This window comes from Macrobrachium nipponense, chromosome 4 (assembly GCF_015104395.2).
Source record: "Macrobrachium nipponense isolate FS-2020 chromosome 4, ASM1510439v2, whole genome shotgun sequence".
Lineage (NCBI taxonomy): Eukaryota > Metazoa > Arthropoda > Malacostraca > Decapoda > Palaemonidae > Macrobrachium > Macrobrachium nipponense.
The window spans coordinates 144684291-144705424 of record NC_061100.1 but is presented as its reverse complement, the minus strand read 5'-3'; the positions used below and the strand labels follow the sequence as shown (position 1 = coordinate 144705424).

The 21134-nt window shown below is 37.8% G+C and overlaps 1 protein-coding gene across 1 annotated transcript in view; it reads right to left on the bottom strand.

The window, feature by feature from the left end:
* Positions 1-606: 606 nt before the first annotated feature.
* The window catches only part of LOC135211540 (glucose dehydrogenase [FAD, quinone]-like), a 21950-nt gene continuing 1422 nt past the window's right edge, over positions 607-21134 (bottom strand). Inside the window, exons 2-13 of the mRNA XM_064244843.1 lie at positions 13590-13798; positions 12886-13072; positions 12280-12414; positions 10848-10999; positions 9796-9852; positions 7929-8042; positions 7529-7685; positions 5770-5930; positions 5149-5326; positions 4707-4780; positions 4254-4405; positions 607-1024 (exon numbers count right to left, since the gene is read on the bottom strand). Of these exons, the coding sequence (XP_064100913.1) occupies positions 871-1024; positions 4254-4405; positions 4707-4780; positions 5149-5326; positions 5770-5930; positions 7529-7685; positions 7929-8042; positions 9796-9852; positions 10848-10999; positions 12280-12414; positions 12886-13072; positions 13590-13798 (1730 nt within the window). The 3' untranslated portion in view covers positions 607-870. The remainder of the gene's footprint in view (positions 1025-4253; positions 4406-4706; positions 4781-5148; positions 5327-5769; positions 5931-7528; positions 7686-7928; positions 8043-9795; positions 9853-10847; positions 11000-12279; positions 12415-12885; positions 13073-13589; positions 13799-21134) is intronic.

Genomic DNA, 21134 nt, shown 5'->3' with positions numbered 1-21134 from the left:
AACTAAGCGCGCTGTGATTTTTTGAAGAATTATTTTTTCAGCTTCCGCGCTCACTCCAAACCGGCCCCGGCATACGTGAGAGGTTTTGATTTTTAGGGCTTCGGCGTAAGAGGGCTAGTATCTGAAAAACTGAAAAGGAATATGTCTAGCCTGCCATTTAGGCCTTTTGTTGTTTACAGCTGATGAACTTGACAAGAGAAATTCCTTTGAGCGCGATATGTTTACTAATCGTCTGGGAAAAAAACTCCCTAAAAAGCCTTATTAGAACAAGATGTTGGGTAAGCAAAACTAGTCAGTAGTGTGGGAGTGCCCTTAAAGCATAAACTTCCTACTTCAGAAAATGAGCTCTAGACAGTTGTACCTTAATCATTCTTCCCTTGAAAATGCTCCTGTTTGCTCTTCTAACTCCTTAAGACCTACACAAGTGAGCCATAACTACCATGAACAATTGCAGGAGAAGCAGTTTGGTTATATAACCGACGTGGAAGTGGAAGAAGGACCAGACTGACCGCCCGCATCTAGAATTTATTATCTTCATTACACTGTCAGGATTGTAAAATACTCCATATGTAATTTTTTTTCTTTTTAATTTGACCCTGAGCGGAGTCTTACGACAAACTAATACCTTTTGTTGGAGCTATAGCTGAAATCAAAGAAAAATTTCAGGCAGAAATATATCACATTCCGCAGTTATGAGAACGCACCACTGCTTACAAACTTAAGAGAAAGACAGGTTTTCAAGCTGCTGATATTTCTAAGTGTGTGGTATCACACTGTGAAGGTAAATAGGAGAGGAAAACGATACTCTTTCAATGTAGAGCTTTCTCAGTGATGAATACCTGTACTCTCTCTTAATTAATACCCGAGCTCTCAACCTCTGTTTATGGTCGGGTAAAGCCAGTCTTCCTTGATCATGTCTGCTGCCTTTTCGCCAATCATCATCGACGGGGCTTGAGTGTTGCCTGTAGTGATCTGGGGCATGATGGAAGAGTCGGCAACGCGAAGACCTCGCACTCCCCTGACCCTGCAATTGCAAATGAAAAATCTTCAACAGAGAGAGAACAAGGCGTGATCCGTCCTCCAGCTTACTCGGGACCCGTGCAAGATTTTCCCCTTACGCATAAGTTGTAAACATTATATTCCTAATTTAACGTGAAGTGGTCTTCGTAATTAATGCTCATACTTAGTCTACTCATAATAACATCAAGGATCAAATGAATAGGACACAAATTTAACACGTTCACATATTGCCAGTTATAAGTAAAAACACAAAATAATTGAACAGAAACACAACCTAAATTCAGTACACTAAATAAATTAATACGTGCTAAAATCTACAGCCAAATAGCCCGTTGTTTCACCGAAAAAATTAAAATAAATACGTCATATTTTATTAGAAATGATTTTTCTGCACTGTTTAACGTGCGCATTATTTATTATTTACTTCATTCGAATAAAAAGATCATAAAAATCTTATCCTAAAACTCCTGCATCTTTAACTTAACGCAAAACAACTTTTTCAAACCTTTCTAGGCTCTTCAATAGACCTTCCCTACCACCCCAAGAAGAAGAAGAACAACAAATTAGTTTCTATGCATACTCCCAGAGTAACCGAAAAAAAGAGACTTATTTTTCGACCCTTCAAAGATTATGGCTTTCAGTCCTTGTATATTGGATTCTCTCTCTCTCTCTCTCTCTCTCTCTCTCTCTCTCCCCTCTCAAACACAGTCTCTGTCTCCCTGTCTGTATGTCTGTCTGTATGTCTCTCTGTGTGTGTCTCTCTAGGTATGTTAATCTTCATTCACCAATCGACCATTTGAGAAGGTTGTCTTAAGCAGTGGAGCATGACCCTTTACTCCAGTAAATAATCGGGGAAAAACGCTGCTATAATACATTCGACTTCAAGGAAATCCCATAGTGACCTCTGAAAACTTGAACAGCCAAATAATCTCTTCTGTTGACCTAGTCACAGACCCCTCGTTCAGTTTTGAAAACAAATAATGATGAGACGTCATCATAAAAAAAAAATGTACAACACAAAACGTATTTGTTTTCGGCTTTTGTGACTGACAGTCTTGCTACCTTCGCTAAATTTCTTCACTGAAGTATTTCTATCCTTGTTCACATATATCTCTAATTTTGAGAAATTTTCATATATTCGTTGTCTGATCGAACTTTTGCATGTATATACATACATGCATACACATACACACATAAATGAATAACTTGATCACGAAATATATAAAACATGATGCTATGTGTAAATAAAGGTAATGCCACGGTGCAAAAATGAAAAGACGAGAAATACAAATTTGTTGCCTCATAGACATTTTCTTTATATATGTATGTTTAGTATGTTTTGTGAATAAGTATTTGTTTACCAAAGGTTTGAATGTGGTCAATTGCCGCCATGTATTATTCTTTAATTGTCTTGTCCCTGTGCCTGGGCAGTTGGACTTAATCTTTTCGTAAACCTCTCAAATTGTACCCATGTTTATGCTTGTTTGGGAAGGTTACTAATTCTCCAGGGATGTTGGATTCTAGGTACTCATCTCCATATAATCAATATCTGTCACTTATACGACCCTTCCTTGTCATCTCAGGTTCTTATGTATGTCAGTCGGTCTGCTAAGTAAAGTACGTGAGTCGTAAGATCTTGCAGCTATTCCAGTGCTTCACTTTCCTACGTGGCTTAAAACTATTTATGCATTTATCACGTTCCAAACCTATATATATATATATATATTATATATATATATATATAATATATATATATATATATATATATATATATATATATATGGTATATATATATATATAGATATATATATATATATATATATATATCATATATATATATATATATATATAATATATATATATATATATATATATATATATATATAATATATATATGTTTTTACTCTACTTCGGAATTGATATGTTTTCACATATTTTGTAAACCGAAGGGGAATTTTTTAGTTGATAATAGTTTCGTCCCTCATGGGATCGAACCACCGTCAGCAGACAGGGACGAAATCAGGACGACGTATGATAATTATTCATATATATATATATATACATATATATATATATATATATATATATATATATATATATATATATATATATATATATATATATATATATATATATATATAGGTTTGGAACGTGATAAATGCATAAATAGTTATATATATATATATATATATATATAATATATATATATATATATATATATATATATATATATATGTAATGGGGAGATTCCCGCATTACATTAGGTATGCGTGTAGCACGAACGTCAGGCAAACCAACACACAGCATTACACACAGCCTCTCTCTCTCTCTCTCTCTAGCACCGACACCTCTCTCTCTCTAAGCAATCTCTCTCTCTCCACTCTCCACCTCTTTCTCTCCATTCTAACAGGTAATGAAAATGAGAGAGTTGCATCATAACATTAACATTTATTAACAACGAATAAATAATTAATCAATCAAGTAATCAAGTCTTACAGACTAACTCAAAAAACCCCGAACAGTAAAATGTCTAATAGTAATGGCAGTCACCATTAGTCACCAAAAAGTCTACACCCCTCTGGGAACTCTTTGTCCCCCTCCATTGCCAGTTCTGCCAGAACCGTCTGTTTCAAAGACACAGAACACATCCCAGTAAGTACACATAAGTTTAACAATAAAATAAAAGATCAGATATTCTTAAAAATGTCAAACAGAAAAACAAGCCGCTCTTTGGCTAAAGTAATCTTAACACTCACCCAAGCAGTCGGAACACTATAAACACTATGTAACAAAGACTCCCGGTGAGCGCCACGGCATCTTGCCTTTCTCTCGAAGACGCCTCTATCAAAATCCCCCCATAGACTTGCGTATGAAACTATTAAAGGGAAGAAGCGCACACGCACATACGAACGCACACTTTGTTAGCGCCTCACGATTCTAGCTGCATCCAGTTTCACAAAGGCACTTTGAGAAGAGTTAATAAACTCAGTACATTGACTTGTCCAACTAAGCATTTTTATCTCATGTCACCCATAGAATACTCATTCATCAGCTTTCTCGGGTCGTTGCTTCTCACTGTTCTCCACATTCCATAGGTCACAGAGAACACATGGACAATATATTATTAATCAAAAACCCTAGGCCTACATATATTTATATTTATATACATATATGTTTGTGTGTGTATGTGTGTGTGTACATACAAACACTACGTTTCCTAGCAACTATTTTACCTAAGTCGGGAATCCACGACGCCAAGAGGATCCATAGGTGGCGCCATCTTGCAGGTTCCCGCGTAATGGTAGCATGAAGTCGCCATGTGTCGGATGTAACATTCCCAGTACCTGTCGCTGCCATAGGCTTCGGAGATGCATTCCCTCAGTTGCTACAGAGGAAGGAAAAGAAAAAGAAGAAGAAGAAGAGAATATTATTATCAACAACAAACGACGACCTTGTAAGGTCAGATGATAAATAATTCAATATTCAATTAATCAGTAATTGGAGATTTAAAATTCCTTTTTTTTCCTTTTTTTTCCATACTGTGAAGAAAATTGTTATATAACTAAGTTTGTTTGAAAGTAGACTGTAATATTTGCAATGGAATGACACTATCTCTTTCTTTTTATCTTCCTTACTTTATAAGAAGAAAAATGAAAAGAAAATAACAGAGAGGAAAGCTGTCTTACTTTCTGATGGAACTTTGCTTCAAATTTTTTTACAAATGCCGAAGTGTTCCCCAGGGCAATGGCTTCCCTGATTCCTGAAAAGAATTAATACATTTATTTTGATATAGAAGAAGGCAGATTGTATTAGAAGTATATTATCAATTAATTGTATCATTAAACACAAAGTTTTAGAGAAAGAGCTTTCATATTTTGAATTAAAATATTTGAAATCTATTTTAATATGCATGTCTGTCTGGCTGACTAATTTCCTTAAATGAATCAGCCTAGAATAAATAAAAGACTTGACGTTTTACAGGAGACGTTCAACTGTTGTAAAATTTCCTGACATAATTACGTTACATTTATAGTACTCCAGGAAAGCATCTTGAAGTTAGTCGAAAATGAATGAGTACTTTGATACAGTAAAGGGAATCAGTCGAATGGAGAGAAAGTGCACTTTCACCTCTTGTAAGCTTTCGAATATCATCATCCTCGGCCAAAAAATTTGGGTCGACCGTCGGCGGAGTAAATGGATTGCTCGATCGAAGTCTCACACTGCCTCTGGACTTCGGTTGAATGATCTCTGGCATTATGCAAAAGCCTTCCTGTCCATGGAGCTCTTTAAAGAAGTTATAGAAAGGCTGAAAAATGGGAGAGGTTCATTAAGAACCACGAATGAAGTTTTGAAACAATTCGAAATCGATAGATTCAATACATATTTTATTTTTTGTCTAGATCCCAAAAAGGTGAAACTCGCCTTAGGTATATATTCAGTAGTGAGGCTGAGGTGGGAAGTCTCCGAATGCTTTATTCTACAGGAAAATATGAGGAACTTCAATGAAAATTATTGGTAAGATTCTCACTTGTGTTAGTTAATATTCAAGCTATGTATTAATAGTTATGAGTCTTGATCTTTTAACTTTGCACATTTTTATAAAACTCCAATACATCCAGCAACCGCAACTCAGCTTTTATAAAAGCTGAGTTGCGGTCATTATGAATATGAACCATAATTATTATTAATTATTAAGAAATATAGCCTGAAGAGTTTAGCCTCAACAGACTATAGAAAATAAGATATTACCTCTTTCTTCACATTGAACACAGCTGAATAAAAGATGCCGTGATCGTACGTTGGCAACACAGAGTTGAGATACAACATTATATTTGGCCAAAGGGGGTCTGCGCCCCCTCCAACATTAATCCAACCATTAGGATAATCTCCCGGGTATCTAGCATAAGGCCCTGGAAAGAAAATTCAATATTTGGAGGACTGGTTATTGTAAACTGGCAATTGCTGGGAAGCAATTACCTATATGGTATCATCACTCTGAAAAATTCATGGAGATTTTAACTTACTCGGGAGTAAGCCTACAAATTAGTTTATTGTTGTTGTTGTTAGGGGGTAGGAAGGCCCAATGCTGGAGCCTAAAAAGATCTGAAGAAGGCATTTTGCGTTGAGTTAAAAATACAGAAATTTTAGGATAAGATATTTATAATTTATTTGTTATAATAAAAACTTTAAAAATGATTACTGTGTATGTTAAAAAGTAGAGATATTATTTTTAATTGTTGGAGGTTGGATCACGCATGGTTTATATAAATTTTTCCCTACTACTCTTAATGAAAATTTTAAGTATTTTTGTTTAATTAATATTTCCAATTACATATAAGAGTTATTTCGTTTTCCACTAAAAGAAAGAAATGAATTGCTACTTCCAATTCAGTAATTTGTTCAAGAACTATGTTTTTTAACTATGCATATGAATGTACATAAATTTGCATACTGACATGCCTAATCAATTTTGGATTTACTTGAAGCCTTTAAATCGGTACTTTCTTCTTTGATGTCGTGTCTTTAGAACCTGGACTTGAACGCAAAACTCTCATTACTTTATTCCTTGACCAAAATATGTAGAATCTTGAATACAAGTTTCTAAAGAACATTGATTTTCTTTGTTTTACCATGCCAGAGTCCTAAAAAGGTATCAGATTATATATATATATATATATATATATATATATATATATGATATATATATATATATATATATATATATATATATAGTATATATTCTTATTTCATTAAAATTACCAGAAGTTCCTTCAGACTAGGTAGTGGCTTCTCACGCTCACTCTTCTTGTCTTTGTCTTGTAGTTAATCGTAGTAGGCGTTGCGTTCCCCAGAAGCAATAATCGAACAAGATTTCATCCTCTGTACAGACGGCCTCCCTACCTCTGTAACGAGAACCACTGCCCGCGCAACAGCTCTCAGTGTTCCTTTCTCAGTAAAACGACCCACGATGATTGTCCACTAAGACCTACTGGAACAAGACCCCACTTCGTCTATAGCAGGGGTTTTCAACCTTTTCCTCCTCAAATACCCTTTCGGGTATTTGTAATGACAGTAATGTACCCATTTCGCTCTGTATTACGTGGAAAACGAAACCAACTCATAAAAACTGTACAAAGGAGAAGTAAATACGTAACTCTCCTGACATAACCAATAATATTGTAAGCATAAAGAATTCCATAAAAGGATAAAGACAATTTATCATAATCATTTACCTCTGGCTATGCAATAAATGTTCAAGGTAGTTGGCCGATGAGCAGATTTTGCTATAACACATTGAAGGTCGCTCCTCTAACATTCATTCGAGTGCCATGTGGCGCGCCTACCCCCTGACAGACCCTTGGCGTACCCCAGGTTGAAAACCCCTGGTCTATAGCCTACTTCCTTTGAAATAAATCCCACATTCTGTCCTGAAAGATCTACCCATGACTTTGGTAAAAGGACCTACGAGCCGTGCTATTCAACTAACTTCACGGTATCAGAATTTTACCTGTTCTGTGCTGATTGAACTCTTGCAGTGCATCGAAGTCGAGATCCTTGAGGACGTTGGGTATGAGGCCTTTCCTCACAGTCCAGCAGAGTCCTAGGACGCCTAAATGATCCTGCAAATTCAGACCTACGCCTGGGATGTCCGCTATCACGTCCACCTGAACTTAGGCACACAAAAAGGGTATATTTGCATAACTGCATGTACCACACTATGAAGTATATATGCATTTGTGGAAAAGGCCAATAAAATTACACTCGTTTTTGGTGAAAGAAATTCTGAATACACAGCACACATATTTTGAAGTAGATGGTGACTGTGTCAGTATGGTCCATTTTCTAAATTCATAATTGAAGGGATAGATAGTGAAGAGTATCAAGAGATTTCAAGATTAAATTCTCACATTGTGAAGTACTAAGTGTTCCCGAGGACCAACACCGGAATGCAGAAGTAACTTAGGTGATCCGATGGTCCCAGCAGAAATGATCACTTCTCTTTTGACAGACACTCTCTTTACCTGGGGCGAAGAAATCGAGGTGACAAATATGAGATTTATTTTATTTCACGACTGATAATACAAAGTTTAGTCAAATCCATGATTTCATTGATTCTAAACGATCTTAGTTCTCAATCATTAATCAGAATTTTCTAATTGGTGGAAAAAGGTTCACAAAATTTAAGATTTTGCTGAGGCAGAAGTGTCTTTAATATTCAAAATTCTCAGTCAATTTAGTTTGTTTTCAAATAATACAAGCTAAAGAATGGTTTGTATTTTCGAAATGAAGAAACAAGCTGATCACGTTCTGAAGATGATAAATGAAATATGATGGTGCTAATCTTTTAAATCAATAAACCAGCCAGATTTGAGCGGATGGAACATGAGCGATATGAAGAAATGAAAAAACATTGATCGAATTCAAGAAAAATTTATGAAAAAAATAATTTCAAACATTTATGAAATGAATAAGCCTACCAATTTTTATAGATAATACACGAAAAAGGTAGTGGTGTAAATTTTTGGAAAAAATTGGCCAGATTTTGAAGATAATATATATAAAATGGCAGTATAATATGGCATCACAACTTAAAGAAAATACATGAGAAGGAGGAAATTAAGTGATGTAAATATTAATTAACCAGAGACATGGCCACAGAACCAATGAATCCATTTTAACAAATCTACATATGTATGAATTCTGGATGCTTTCGTACAAATAGGTCGTCCCACCCAGGCGAATCATTCATTAAATAAAAAGAACGAAAGAAGAGGAAGAGGAATAGAGTGGAATGAGAAGGAGGAGGGAGAAGGAAGAAAAAGAAGAAGAGAAGGAGGAGGAGAAGGAGGAAGGAGGAGGAGGAGGAGGAGGAGGAGGAGGAGGAGGGAAGAAAGAAAGAAGAAGGAGGATGAGGAGAATAGGAGAGAAGAGGAGGAGGATGGGATAGAGGGAAGGAGGAAGCCAAGAAGAAGGAAGACGAAGAGAAGAGGATGTAAGGGAAGAAGAGAAGGAAGAAGAGGCAAGAAGAAAAATAGAAGGAGAAGGAGAAGGCGAAGAAAAAAAAGAGAAGAATGAAGGAGGGTGAGAGAAGACGGACGAGAAGCAGGAGAAGAAGAAAGAAGAAAAAGGAGATAGGAAAGAGGAGGAGAGAAGAGAAGAGAAGAAGAAGAGAAGGAGAAGAGGAAAAGGAGAAGGAAGACAGAAAGAAAAGGAAAAGGGGATGGGAAGGAGGAAGAGGAAAGAAGAAGAAGAGACCGGAGGGGAGGAGAGGAAGGAGGAAAGAAGAAGAAGAAGAAGAAGAAGAAGAGAAGGAGGAGGGGGAGGAGAAGGAAGAAGAAAAGGTAGAGGGAGAGAAGGAAAAGGAGAAGAAGGAAGAAGAAGAAGAAGAGAAGGAGGATGAGGAGGAGAAGGGGGAAGAAGAAGAAGAAGAAGAAGGAGGGGAGGAAAAGGAGAAAGAAGAAGAAGAAGAGCAGGAGTGGGAGGAGAAGGAGAAGAAGAAAAAGAAGAGAAGGAGAAGAAGAAAAAGAAGAAGAAGAAGACGAGAAGCAGGAGAAGGAGGAGGAAGGAGAAGAAGAGATGGAGGAGGAGAAGAAAGAAGATAAGGAGGAGGAGGAGAAGAGAGAAGAAGAAGAAGAGAAAGAGGAGGAGGAGAAGGAGGAAGAAAGAGAAGGAGAGAAGGAGGAGGAAGAAGAAGAGGAGAAGGAGGAGGAAGAACTGTCAATAAATTATCCTGATGATATTTGAAACGTGAAAACAATGATTCAAATCACCCACCTTTCCTTCATGGACAAACACGACCCCTACAGCTCTCTTCTCGGTATTGAAAACGACCTGGCAATGAATATATATTTCATTTCTTGAAATGGATTTCAGAGATTATTCTGAGAGATAATGTTCATCATGTGCATGCACAAAGAGCACGAAATACGCGTGATGGTCTGGGCCAGTGGTTCCCAAACTTTTCCAGTACGTGACCCGTTTCAGTAGAACCAAACCTACCTTCTGAAAATTCACTAATTTCCAATGGCTCACATACATTTTAAACATTAATTAAAGATTAATTACAGTATAGAGAGCAATGACAGCAAATAATAATGATTATTATTTAATCATGAATTTTTCTGAGAAGGATGTACTTGTTTTTTTTTTTTTTTTTTTTTTTTTTTTTTTTTTAAAACTAAATAAAAAAGTCACTTAATTGATCATTAATAAAAAAAATTCCTCAAATTTTGTTTTTGGATTCCTCCATTACCCCCATGCCCAAGAAAAAGGCTCAAATTGCCGCCCCCTTTGGGGGTTATGACCCGCAGTTTGGCAACCCCTGGTCTAGACCATGGGCCTCCAAACTTTTGTAATATGAGGGCCACATTATATATTTTGCGCATCTCTACGGGCAACAAGGGGAAAGAATAAGAAACGTCATTTTCATATATTGAATTGTTTCAAACTAGTAAACAAATTGGAGATATTCTGATTAATTTAAATATGAAAATCATGCAATTCCAAGGAAAGGGAGACGATTGGCCAACACCATGGTCAGATTTATAAGGTTTTTGAATATTAGCCGGGGGTCAGACGAAATAATGTGAGGGGCCAAACGTGGACCACAGGCCATAGTTTGGAGACTCCTTGTCTAGGCGAGTCGCTGGCTAATCTATCATACTCTCTCAAAAATCTGATATAAATAATGACAGTAATAAAAAACGAACAAGACGAGAGGAACGTGGAAAAAATTATGAAGACAGTGACACATAAATAATATTCACCAGAGCTTCTTTAAATAAAAATAGCAAACCTTGATGGATACCCATGAAACTGAGCCCTACCTTCAGGACAGTAGCTGAATGCAGGACGTGGAGATTAGAGGTTCTCAAGTGAGGGTTACTTGATTTTTGCTTCGCCAAGTAAGGTCTAATGTAATCATAGAAAGGTGAAGAACGGCGCCCTTCTTTGGCTGTCATCACCATTCCGGAAAATCCTGGAGAGAGAGAGAGAGAGAGAGAGAGAGAGAGAGAGACATTGTCAGTTGTGTAAACTTTTGCAGGACAGAAAACAGAATTGTAACAAAAAAAAGTAATACAATTTGTTGTATTACTGAGGGGAATGTCAAAATTGAGCATGTCAAGGAAGGAAGGAATATGGAATTTTGACCAAAGGCCTAGCGTTGGGACCTATGAGGTCATTCAGCCCTGAAAGAGAAATCGATAGCAGAACGGTCTGAAAGGTGTAACTGTAACAGGAGGTAAACCTCGCAGTTGCACTATGAAATAATTGTTAGGAGAGGATGGATAGCAAGATGGCAAAAAAGAGAATATGAATGGAGGTACAGTAAAAGGAATGAAAGGGGTTGCAGCTAGGAGCCGAAGGGACACTTTAAAGAAGCTCAACTTATGCCTACATTGCACCACCTAAGGTGCTCTGACGGTGTCACCTTCCTATGGGGGCTGAGCAAGTCTACCATCAAGGAATGATAATGGGAATTAGAAATAGAGATAATATTTCGAAGATAAAATGTCATAGTGGTTTTTATTTTATTCCATTTTATTTTATTTATTTATTTATTTTTTAAGATAAAATCTTCTGATCAAGGAAAAACAATTAAGATTAGATGAATACTGAAGAAGAAAATAAAAGTCCAATAAGATAGAAACATAAGACACGAGGTCATACAAGTTACAACACAAAAGTAAGAATTTACGAACGGGAAGGAGAATAGGAAAGAGGAAACATTCTAAAAAAATGAAAATAAGTAGAAGCAATGTGGAGCCAAAAATCTAAAGAAACGTAAGAATAACTGAATAAATGGAACACAGAAAAGACAAAGGTAATGACCTAAGGAAAAAGTTAGACATACGATACAGAAAAATTAAGTCAGTAAATGGTGAAAAGAAAAGGTTTCAGAAAAAAGGAAGAGAGAAAATAGATTAAAAACACATATGAAGGTAAGATAAGATGCTGGTGAAAAGTAAAATGAAAAAGAAAATCATAGAAAATCTTAAAAGAAAAAACGATAATCATTAAAAAGAATAAACAGAAAACTTCATTAACCAAACGAATGAAGAAAGACGGATTTGAAAATTCAGATATCAAGAAAGACTCTAAAAATAGAAATGCAAATCGGAGGCACTCGGCCTCCCCTTCCATAAGCCACTATCAGTGGACACTTATGGATGAACGAATCAATTTTATTTTACTTTTTACAAGATACCCAGTTCTAACGTTACAGGTTTCTCATCCGCCGGAGAATTTCAGGCTTACCTAACTGCTCCCGTCCGTTGGGGTCTTCATTGACGCGGTGGCCTCTTTCTGCGCCTCCTTGTATGAAAGCCTTTGCCAGTTCACCCTTTGGTACAGGTAAGATGCCGATAGGGCCATTCCTGCCATAATGAGAGGCTGAGAGAGAGAGACAGAGAGAGAGAGTTAGTGATGGTGCACTACATTCTTGCAACTATTTAAAGATTTTTGATTTCGAATCAATAGAACAGATAAAGAAAAAAAGGGAATAGGTACCTGGATAAATTTCCAGTTAAACAAAACCTAAAGAATTTCCTGTAGATATAAAATTTTAACCCCAGGACTGTAACAATGGGCTTAAAATTGCACAAAAAATGGAAAATTTTAATCTCTTTTCAAAAAGATTTCACTAGGAAAACTTAAGAAGCTCGAACATTCTTCGGCTTGTGACAATTGCTTAACTGTTGCAAGTAACGCTACTAAGTTTATATTTACATCTTCGTAACGTAATAGTAAATTTCCTTAGAAAAACTTTACCCTAATAATGCACTGTTTCCAACTGCTAAGTTTTTTTTTAACAGTATAAGACCCTTAATATCTACGAGTGTTCTACTTATGTTGTAAACGTACTGCCAGGTGTGTACGGGCCTCTGTATCCTTCCAGTTTCTGGAAATATTTCTGGACAGAGTCATAATCCCAGCCAGGATTTCCTAGCGCAGCCCAGTTGTCAAAAACTTGTCTGGAACCGCGGACATAAATGAGACCATTGATGGAAGATGTCCCACCCAGAACACGCCCTTGAATGAAACGAGATCTCTGAAAGAAAGGGAATGAAATACTAAGGATTTTACCTTCAAAAGTAAACGGCAATTGCGTTTTGTTTACATCACTAACACGTTTTCGGAGGAATATGCACTCGAAGTTCAGTACACCTGTAAGTTTAAGCATAGTCAACAATTATAATATGGTGAATGTGGCATTAGAAAAATAATAATTCCCAAAGCACGAATGTACTTATGTGTATTCAAATAAACACTAATATCGCCAGTATTGTAGTAATCATAAGATGCTGTCAATGGGCTAAGGATTGCAGTGATTGATTAGACGTAAATCTTATCAAGAGAAGAGTACCATTAGCAATGGATCTGTGCAGAGAAAAGGCTCATCTTTATTGAGCATATTACATATGGCATGCCTTAGGAATGACGTTGTATTTATCAAAATGAAAAGGAAACCTCTCGTGGCAAAGGAATACCGCAGAAAGCAAAACAAATGGTTGTGAACATCTATTGAATATACTACCAATACAACGCTTCTTAAAAGAATTGCTTACCTGGCCAACAAAATTTTTCAGAGCATATTTTTGCTGGGTAGTCATAAAAGCCCAGTCATAGGAGTTTTCAGGAATGAACTGCGGCGCAATGAAAGGGATGAGGTAAGTGTCTGCCTGAGGAATCCCACCGGCTTCCAGGAGTAAAACTTTCCAGTCTCTCTGCTCTGAAAGCCTAGTTGCAATTATGCTTCCAGCTGATCCTGACCCTACTGTTGGAAGAGAATTAATTCAAGTATTCACTTTGAGCATATCTATCTGTAATTATCATCATTTTAGAGTTTTGCTAATTTCAATATTTGTATTTAGCCTTCCAGACCTGACTTCTGTTACGACCTAAGGTCCCTAGCTGGAAATCGGTTTTTTTCTAATAGTTTTTAATATTCTTTTTTGCTACTATTCTCAATATAATTACTATCATTATCATTATTAGGAATACTATTTTTTCTACTTCTTCAGCAACTGTGTGGATATTGCCGATTATCATTTTTTATAATGTGTGCATATTATGGTCTCTACTTTACAAATTCCATGTATATGGCCTTGAGCTGAAATATAATTTGTCATTTATTATTATTATTATTATTATTATTATTATTATTATTTTTTTGGTCTATTACAGTCATCCTATTTTGACTGGGTGGTTTTTCATAGTGAGGGGTTACGGTTTGCATCCACTGGCATATACCCTATCCTTCTTATTTATATATTCAGGTCTTGATACTTATAAATTTTTTCTCTTTCTTCACCATCTCATTATTATTATTATTATTATTATTATTATTATTATTATTATTATTATTATTATGATGATTATTATTATTATTATTATTATTATTATTATTATTATTATTATTATTATTATTATTATTATTATTATTAACACAAAGACAACGTCATGCAAATGATACTGTTAGATATTACAGGAACTCCATAACATCGTTCATTCTCCACCCATAAAGGCCAGATGTTCTGACAAAAAAAGAACGGAGTCGAGATGGGTTCCCCTCTTGGTGTCCTATTCGTCAGCTTTTATATGGGTACTGTGGAAGAGAGAGTTTTCTCCAATATTAGAAAACCCCGCAAATATGCAAGGTATATTGACGATATCTTTGTGCTAGCTGAGGATGAGGAAGAGGTTGAAGCTGTCCGGCGCATGTTCTGACAGTGCAGTTCGCTGAATTATACCGTCGAATTCAGCAACGAAGGACAGCTCCCCTTTCTCGACGTCCTCGTCTCCAAGACCGACGATGGTCTAAAAACTTCTGTGTATACAAAGCAAACAAACTTAGGGCTTTGTCTGAATGGTGACTGCAAAAGGCCCTGCGCGGTTCAAGAACACCACAGTCAGGGCCTACATTCGGAGGACCCTCACGCACTGTTCTTCCTGGCAGGAGACTCACAAAGAACTTGACCGAGTCACTCAGATGATCGTTAATAAGGTGGGTATCCGAATCGACTTATTGATAAAGAAGTTCGAACAGCGCTGGATCGGTGGTACGGCAAGAGCGAGAGACCACAGCCCCACCCCCATGAGAAGATTAAGCTGTATTACAAAGCTAGAATGCACTCACGTCACCGTGAGGATGAAGATGCTTTGAGAAAAATCATCAAAGAGAATGTGACCCCTACCGAAGCCGACAAAGAACTCGAACTTGTAATTTATTATCAAAATCGACGTACCCGGGACCTTATTATGAAGAACAACCCGACCCCCCCAGCAACAGACCTCTTGAAACAGTCGAATGAAGTCTACCAATTCTTATGCCCTGTCCATGGATGTCCCGGCTCTTACGTTGGTATGACTTCTATGAGACTGTACCAAGAGATTTCTGCCATGCATCCAAGAAGGAGGCCAATTAAAAAATTCATAGCATGCACAGCAACGACCGGAAGCGATCTCCTGCGAGGGTATTATCAAGAATATTAAGATATAGGGAGGGCTCCTGACCAGCGACGTTTGCAACTGCTCAAGGCACTCCTCATACAGCAAGAACGAAGACCCTTATTTGAATACGATGCAGGAAGTGCTCTTCCTCTCCATCAACTTAAGGAGACCTTTGTGTATGAATAATAGTACAAGTAATACCAGACCGAGTGACAACCCCGATCAGAGAATACGAGATGAGACAAGCAGCCCAGCAGCCAATGACAACATGAGGCGCCATAACACACACGCCCAGGGAAAGTCATGCCCCAGCCTCGACAGTCGGCTAGGCTGCAACAATGAAAACTCAGCTAGCAGTTGACCCCCTGTTGACCTACACTATATATTGAGTAGATCCTGACAGCACCTACAGTCTGCTTTGCTCTCTCCCGTGATCATGCTCGGATGATACCGAGAAAAACGTTGGCCACTAAATCGTCATATTTTGACCTATTTGTTTATCTACCGTATTTATTGTGACAAAATAAATTTGTACAGCAATAATCCCTGGAAATTGAACTCCTCCTGATGAGTAATATCGAGCAATGCTCGCCAGTTGTAATAGCAGAGAGAAAGCAATTATTAGAAAATTAGAGAAGACTATTTATAAGTGGGTCTCCTTCCAAAATAATAACAATAATAATAAAATAATAATCAATAATAATAATAAATAATAATAATAATAATAATAATAATAGTATGTGGTGCCGTGACAGAGTGTTTAGGTCGTCAATGGACTGGTTAAGCAACATTGGGGCTGGTCAGTCGTTGGATGGTTGACCGCTCTCCTCGGCATTGATTCCTTGGGAATTGATCTTTACCATAATTTCCTCAGTCTACTCAGCTGTAAATGAGTACCTATTCCTGATGGGGTAGGGTCCAGCTATGGGTTTAATAGTAAAACTCAGCAATGATGGAAAGAAATTAAGGATGTAACAACAACGACGTAAATGGAACCTCTGGCAACAGAGGAGCTTCGACCGGCAGCCAGGTATTCAGCCCAATTGAAGGGAAAGACGGTCAGGTACTTGGAGGTAGTCATCCAGCAACTGACCACCCCAACGACAGTAACCAACAGCCCAAGACTGGAACTACAGAAGCAAACCAGAGAAAGAAATGGACAAGAGAAGAAAATAAGGAGATGCTACATCAGAAGCAACCCGACGGAGAGAGGATATAAAAGAGGGTTGGTCAACATCTAGAATGAGAGGAATAACACCCCCCGAACAGAGCAGAGGCTGGACCAAGTAAGAAACATAAAGAAAAAGAACTGTCTCTCTCCAACAGAAAGAGAAAAAATGGAAAGGGAAATGACAAACAGCAATGAATTACAAGAAGACGAACTGACAGACGATGCCACAGAAGACGACAGGGATGCTGAGGTATCAAACGACACACGAAGAAACACCAACGAAGTAACATAGAGGATGGAATGGATAGAAAAGATCAGACAATGGAGGGAGCCAGATACAGAGAGAACAAAGAAAGCCTACAACACCAAGAAATTAAGAGAGAAAACTAGTGAGGTCAGTGAAATAATGGTAATAATACACACCAACAGCATCACAGAAACAAATAACTTGCCATATGCAGGAGCATGATTAGTAGCAGAACTGAAGGGGATACGAACACCAACACCACCAACCCAACAGAAACCAAAACAGCAACCGCCTTGGAAAAGGCGCCTGGAAAAGCAAATCATGGTGATGAGATCTGACTTGAGTAAACTGAAAGAGATGGCAGGGAAAAAGGTACGAAGCAAGAAAAACAAGGGAGGAACTCAACGAGAAATACAAAGTACAAGAGAGGGGACTAAACAACACAATAGAGGAGGCAAAACAGAGGCTTAAGGCCAAAGCACATAAGATCCAATGGTACATGAACAGGAATAAGGGATACCAATAGAACAAACTATTCGGAACCAACCAGAAAAGACTATACAGCCAACTAAGAGGGGAAGACAACCACCAAGAAAGTCCTGAAGCTGAACCAAGTAAGAGACTCTGGGAAAACATATGGAACAACAGCAAACATGCAACATGGCTCCAGGAAGTCAAGGAAGAAGCAACAGGGAGAAAAAAACAGATTCACAGAAGCTCATGACATAGCACAGTCAGACACCAACTAAAGAAAATGCCCAACTGGAAAGCCCCAGGTCCCGATGAAGTCCATGGATACTGGCTCAAAAACTTTAGGGCCCTGCACCCACGAATAGCAGAACAACTCCAGCATAGTATCACAAATCACCATGCACCCAAATGGATGACCACAGGAAGAACATCCTTAGTACAAAATGACAAGAGTAAGGGAAATATAGCCAGTAACTACAGGCCTATCACCTTCCTACCAATAATGTGGAAGTTACTAACAGGTATCATCAACTTTACAAACACCATCCCCCACCAACAGAAAGGCTGCAGAAGGAAGTGTAGGGGCACACAAGACCATCTCCTGTTAGACAAAATGGTAATGAAGAACAGTAGGAGAAGGAAGACCAACCTAAGCATGGCATGAATTTACTATAGAAAGCCTTCGACATGATACCACACACATGGATAATGGAATGCCTGAAAATATATGGGGCAGAGGAAAACATCATCAGCTTCCTCATGACTCACTGTTCCCACAACTCTTCGTAGTAACCATGATTCACATGACAAAAGTACTGCAGAAGATGGATGCTGGGTACCAACACAAGAAAAGAGGCAACAGAATTAACCATTTGATGTTCATGGACAACATCAAGCTGGATGGTAAGAACATCAAGGAAATAGATCCCCTAATCCAGACTGTAAGGATTGTATCTGGGGACATCAGGATGGAGTTTGGAATAGAAAAAGTAACAAGGACTGAAGGAATAAAGCTACCAGATGGGTGCAACATCAAACAGATAGATGAGATGGGATACAAATACCTGGGAATAATGGAAGGAGGGGAAATAACACACTAAGAGATGAAGGACATGATCAGGAAAGAATATATGCAGAGACTCAAGGTGATACTTAAGTCAAAACTCAATGCCGGAAATATGATAAAAGCCAGTAACACATGGGCACTGCCAATAATCAGATACCAGCACAGGAATAGTGGAATGGACGAAGGCAGAACTCTGTAGCATAGACAAGAAAGCTAGTAAACAAAATATCACAATACACAAAGCACTACACCTGAGATCAAATACGGACAGACTATACATAACACGAATGAAAGGAGGGAGAGGACTACTAAGCATTGAGGACTGGGTCAATATCGAGAACAGAGCACTGGGGCAAGATCTGAAAACCAGTGAAGACGAGTGGCTCAAGAGTGCATGGGAAGAAGGACTGATAAAAGTAGATGAAGACCCAGAAATATACAAAGACAGGAGAAAGACAGACAGAACAGAGGCCGCGCACAACAAACCAATGCACGGACAATACATGAGACAGACTAAAGAACTAGCCAGCGATGACACATGGCAATGGCTACAGAGGAGGAGCTCAAGAAGGAAACTGAAGGAATAATAGCGGCACAAGATCAGGCCCTAAGAATCAGAAATGTTCAAAGAACGATAGATGGAAATAACACCTCTCCCATATGTATGAATTGCAATACGAAAAATGAAACCATAAACCACAAGCAAGCGAATGTCCAGTACTTGCACAGAACCAGTACAAAAAAGAGGCATAATTCAGTGCCAAAAGCCCCGCACTGGAGCCTGTGCAAGAAACATCAGCTACTTTACAATAATAAGTGGTACGAGCACCAACCTGAAGGAGTGATAGAAAACGATCAGGCAAAGATCCTCTAGGACTGTGGTATCAGAACAGATAGGGTGATACATGCAAATAGTACAGACGTGACGTTGATTGACAAAATCAAGACGAAAGTATCACTCATTGATGTCGCAATACCATGGGACACCAGAGTTGGAGAGAAAGAGAGGGGAAAAATGGTATCAAGACCTGAAAATAGAAATAAGAAGGATATGGGATATACCAGTGGAAAATTGAACCCACAATCATAGAAACACTAGGCATGATCCCAAGATCCCTGAAAAGAAATCTAGAAAAACTAGAGGCTGAAGTAGCTCCAGGACTCATGCAGAAGAGTGTGATCCTAGAAATGGCGCACACAGTAAGAAAAGTGATGGACTCCTAAAGAGGCAGGATGCAACCCGGGAGGGACCCCACACTGTAAATACCACCAAGTCGAACTGGAGGACTGTGATAGACCAAAAGAAAAAATAAGTAATAATAATAATAATAATAATAATAATAATAATAATAATAATAATAATAATAATAATAATAATAATAATAATAATAATAATAATAATAATAATAATTTTTGATTGACAAAGTCAAGAAGAAAGTATCACTCATTGATGTCGCAATACCATGGGACACCAGAGTTGAAGAGAAAGAGAGGGAAAAAATGGATAAGTATCAAGATCTGAAAATAGAAATAAGAAGGATATGGGATATGCCAGTGGAAATCGTACCCATAATCATAGGAGCACTAGGCACGATCCAAGATCCCTGAAAAGGAATCTAGAAAAACTAGAGGCTGAAGTAGCTCCAGGACTCATGCAGAAGAGTGTGAAGAGTAAGAAAAGTGATGGACTCGTAAGGAGGCAGGATGCAACCCGGAACCCCACACTGTAAATACCACCCAGTCGAATTGGAGGATTGTGATAGGCCAAAAGAAAAAATAAGTAATAATAATAATAGTAATAATAATAATCGTAATAATGATAATAATAATAGTAATAGTAATAATTATAATTATAAGAAGAAGAAGAAGAAGAAGAAGAAGAAGAAGAAAGTACCACTAATTGATATCACAATACCATGGGACACCAGGGTAGATGAGAGAAAAAGATAAAAAACTGATAAGTATCAAGATCTGAAAATAAGAATAAGAAGAATATGGATTATGCCAGTGGAAACTGTATCCATAATCATAAGGACACTAGGCACGATCCCAAGATCCTTGAAAAGGAACCTGGAAAAATTTATATGGTTAAGTAGCTCCAGGGCTCACGCAGAAGAGTGTGCTTCTGGAAACAGCGCACATAGTAAGAAGTGGTGGACTCCTGAGAAGTCAGGATGCAACCCGGAACCCCACGCTATGAAAACGACCCAGTCAGATAGGATAACTGTGATAAAAAGAAAATAATAATGCTCTGTAGACTTTCTAATCAAAAGTTCAGATTATCTCTTGTCTCAGTATTATCACAGAGACTTATGGATTTTCTCTTTTCCAGTTCACTTGCATTTCCTTATTATTACAATGATATGGTCATGATTTATCTAGAGGGAAACTCTCCGAGAAATCGTAGCATAATAGGTCATCGTCCATTGCTAACATCTCACATTAACTTGCTATATACCAGTGATGCCCAGGCTTTTTTCTAATTAGAAAAGAATTTCTTTAGCTCATGGGCCCTTTTGGAATTTGTTATTCTTATGTGGCCCCTTGGTCCTAAACATCATTATGGAAAATATCACAACTGAGATCTAAGAATTTTTGTAAACCCCAATTTTCCCAAACTTTTCTGTGGTCCCCATGAAATATCCATGCCGCCCTGGGACCTTATATGGATCAGGGTGGGAACAATTGGTGGGAACCATTGGCGT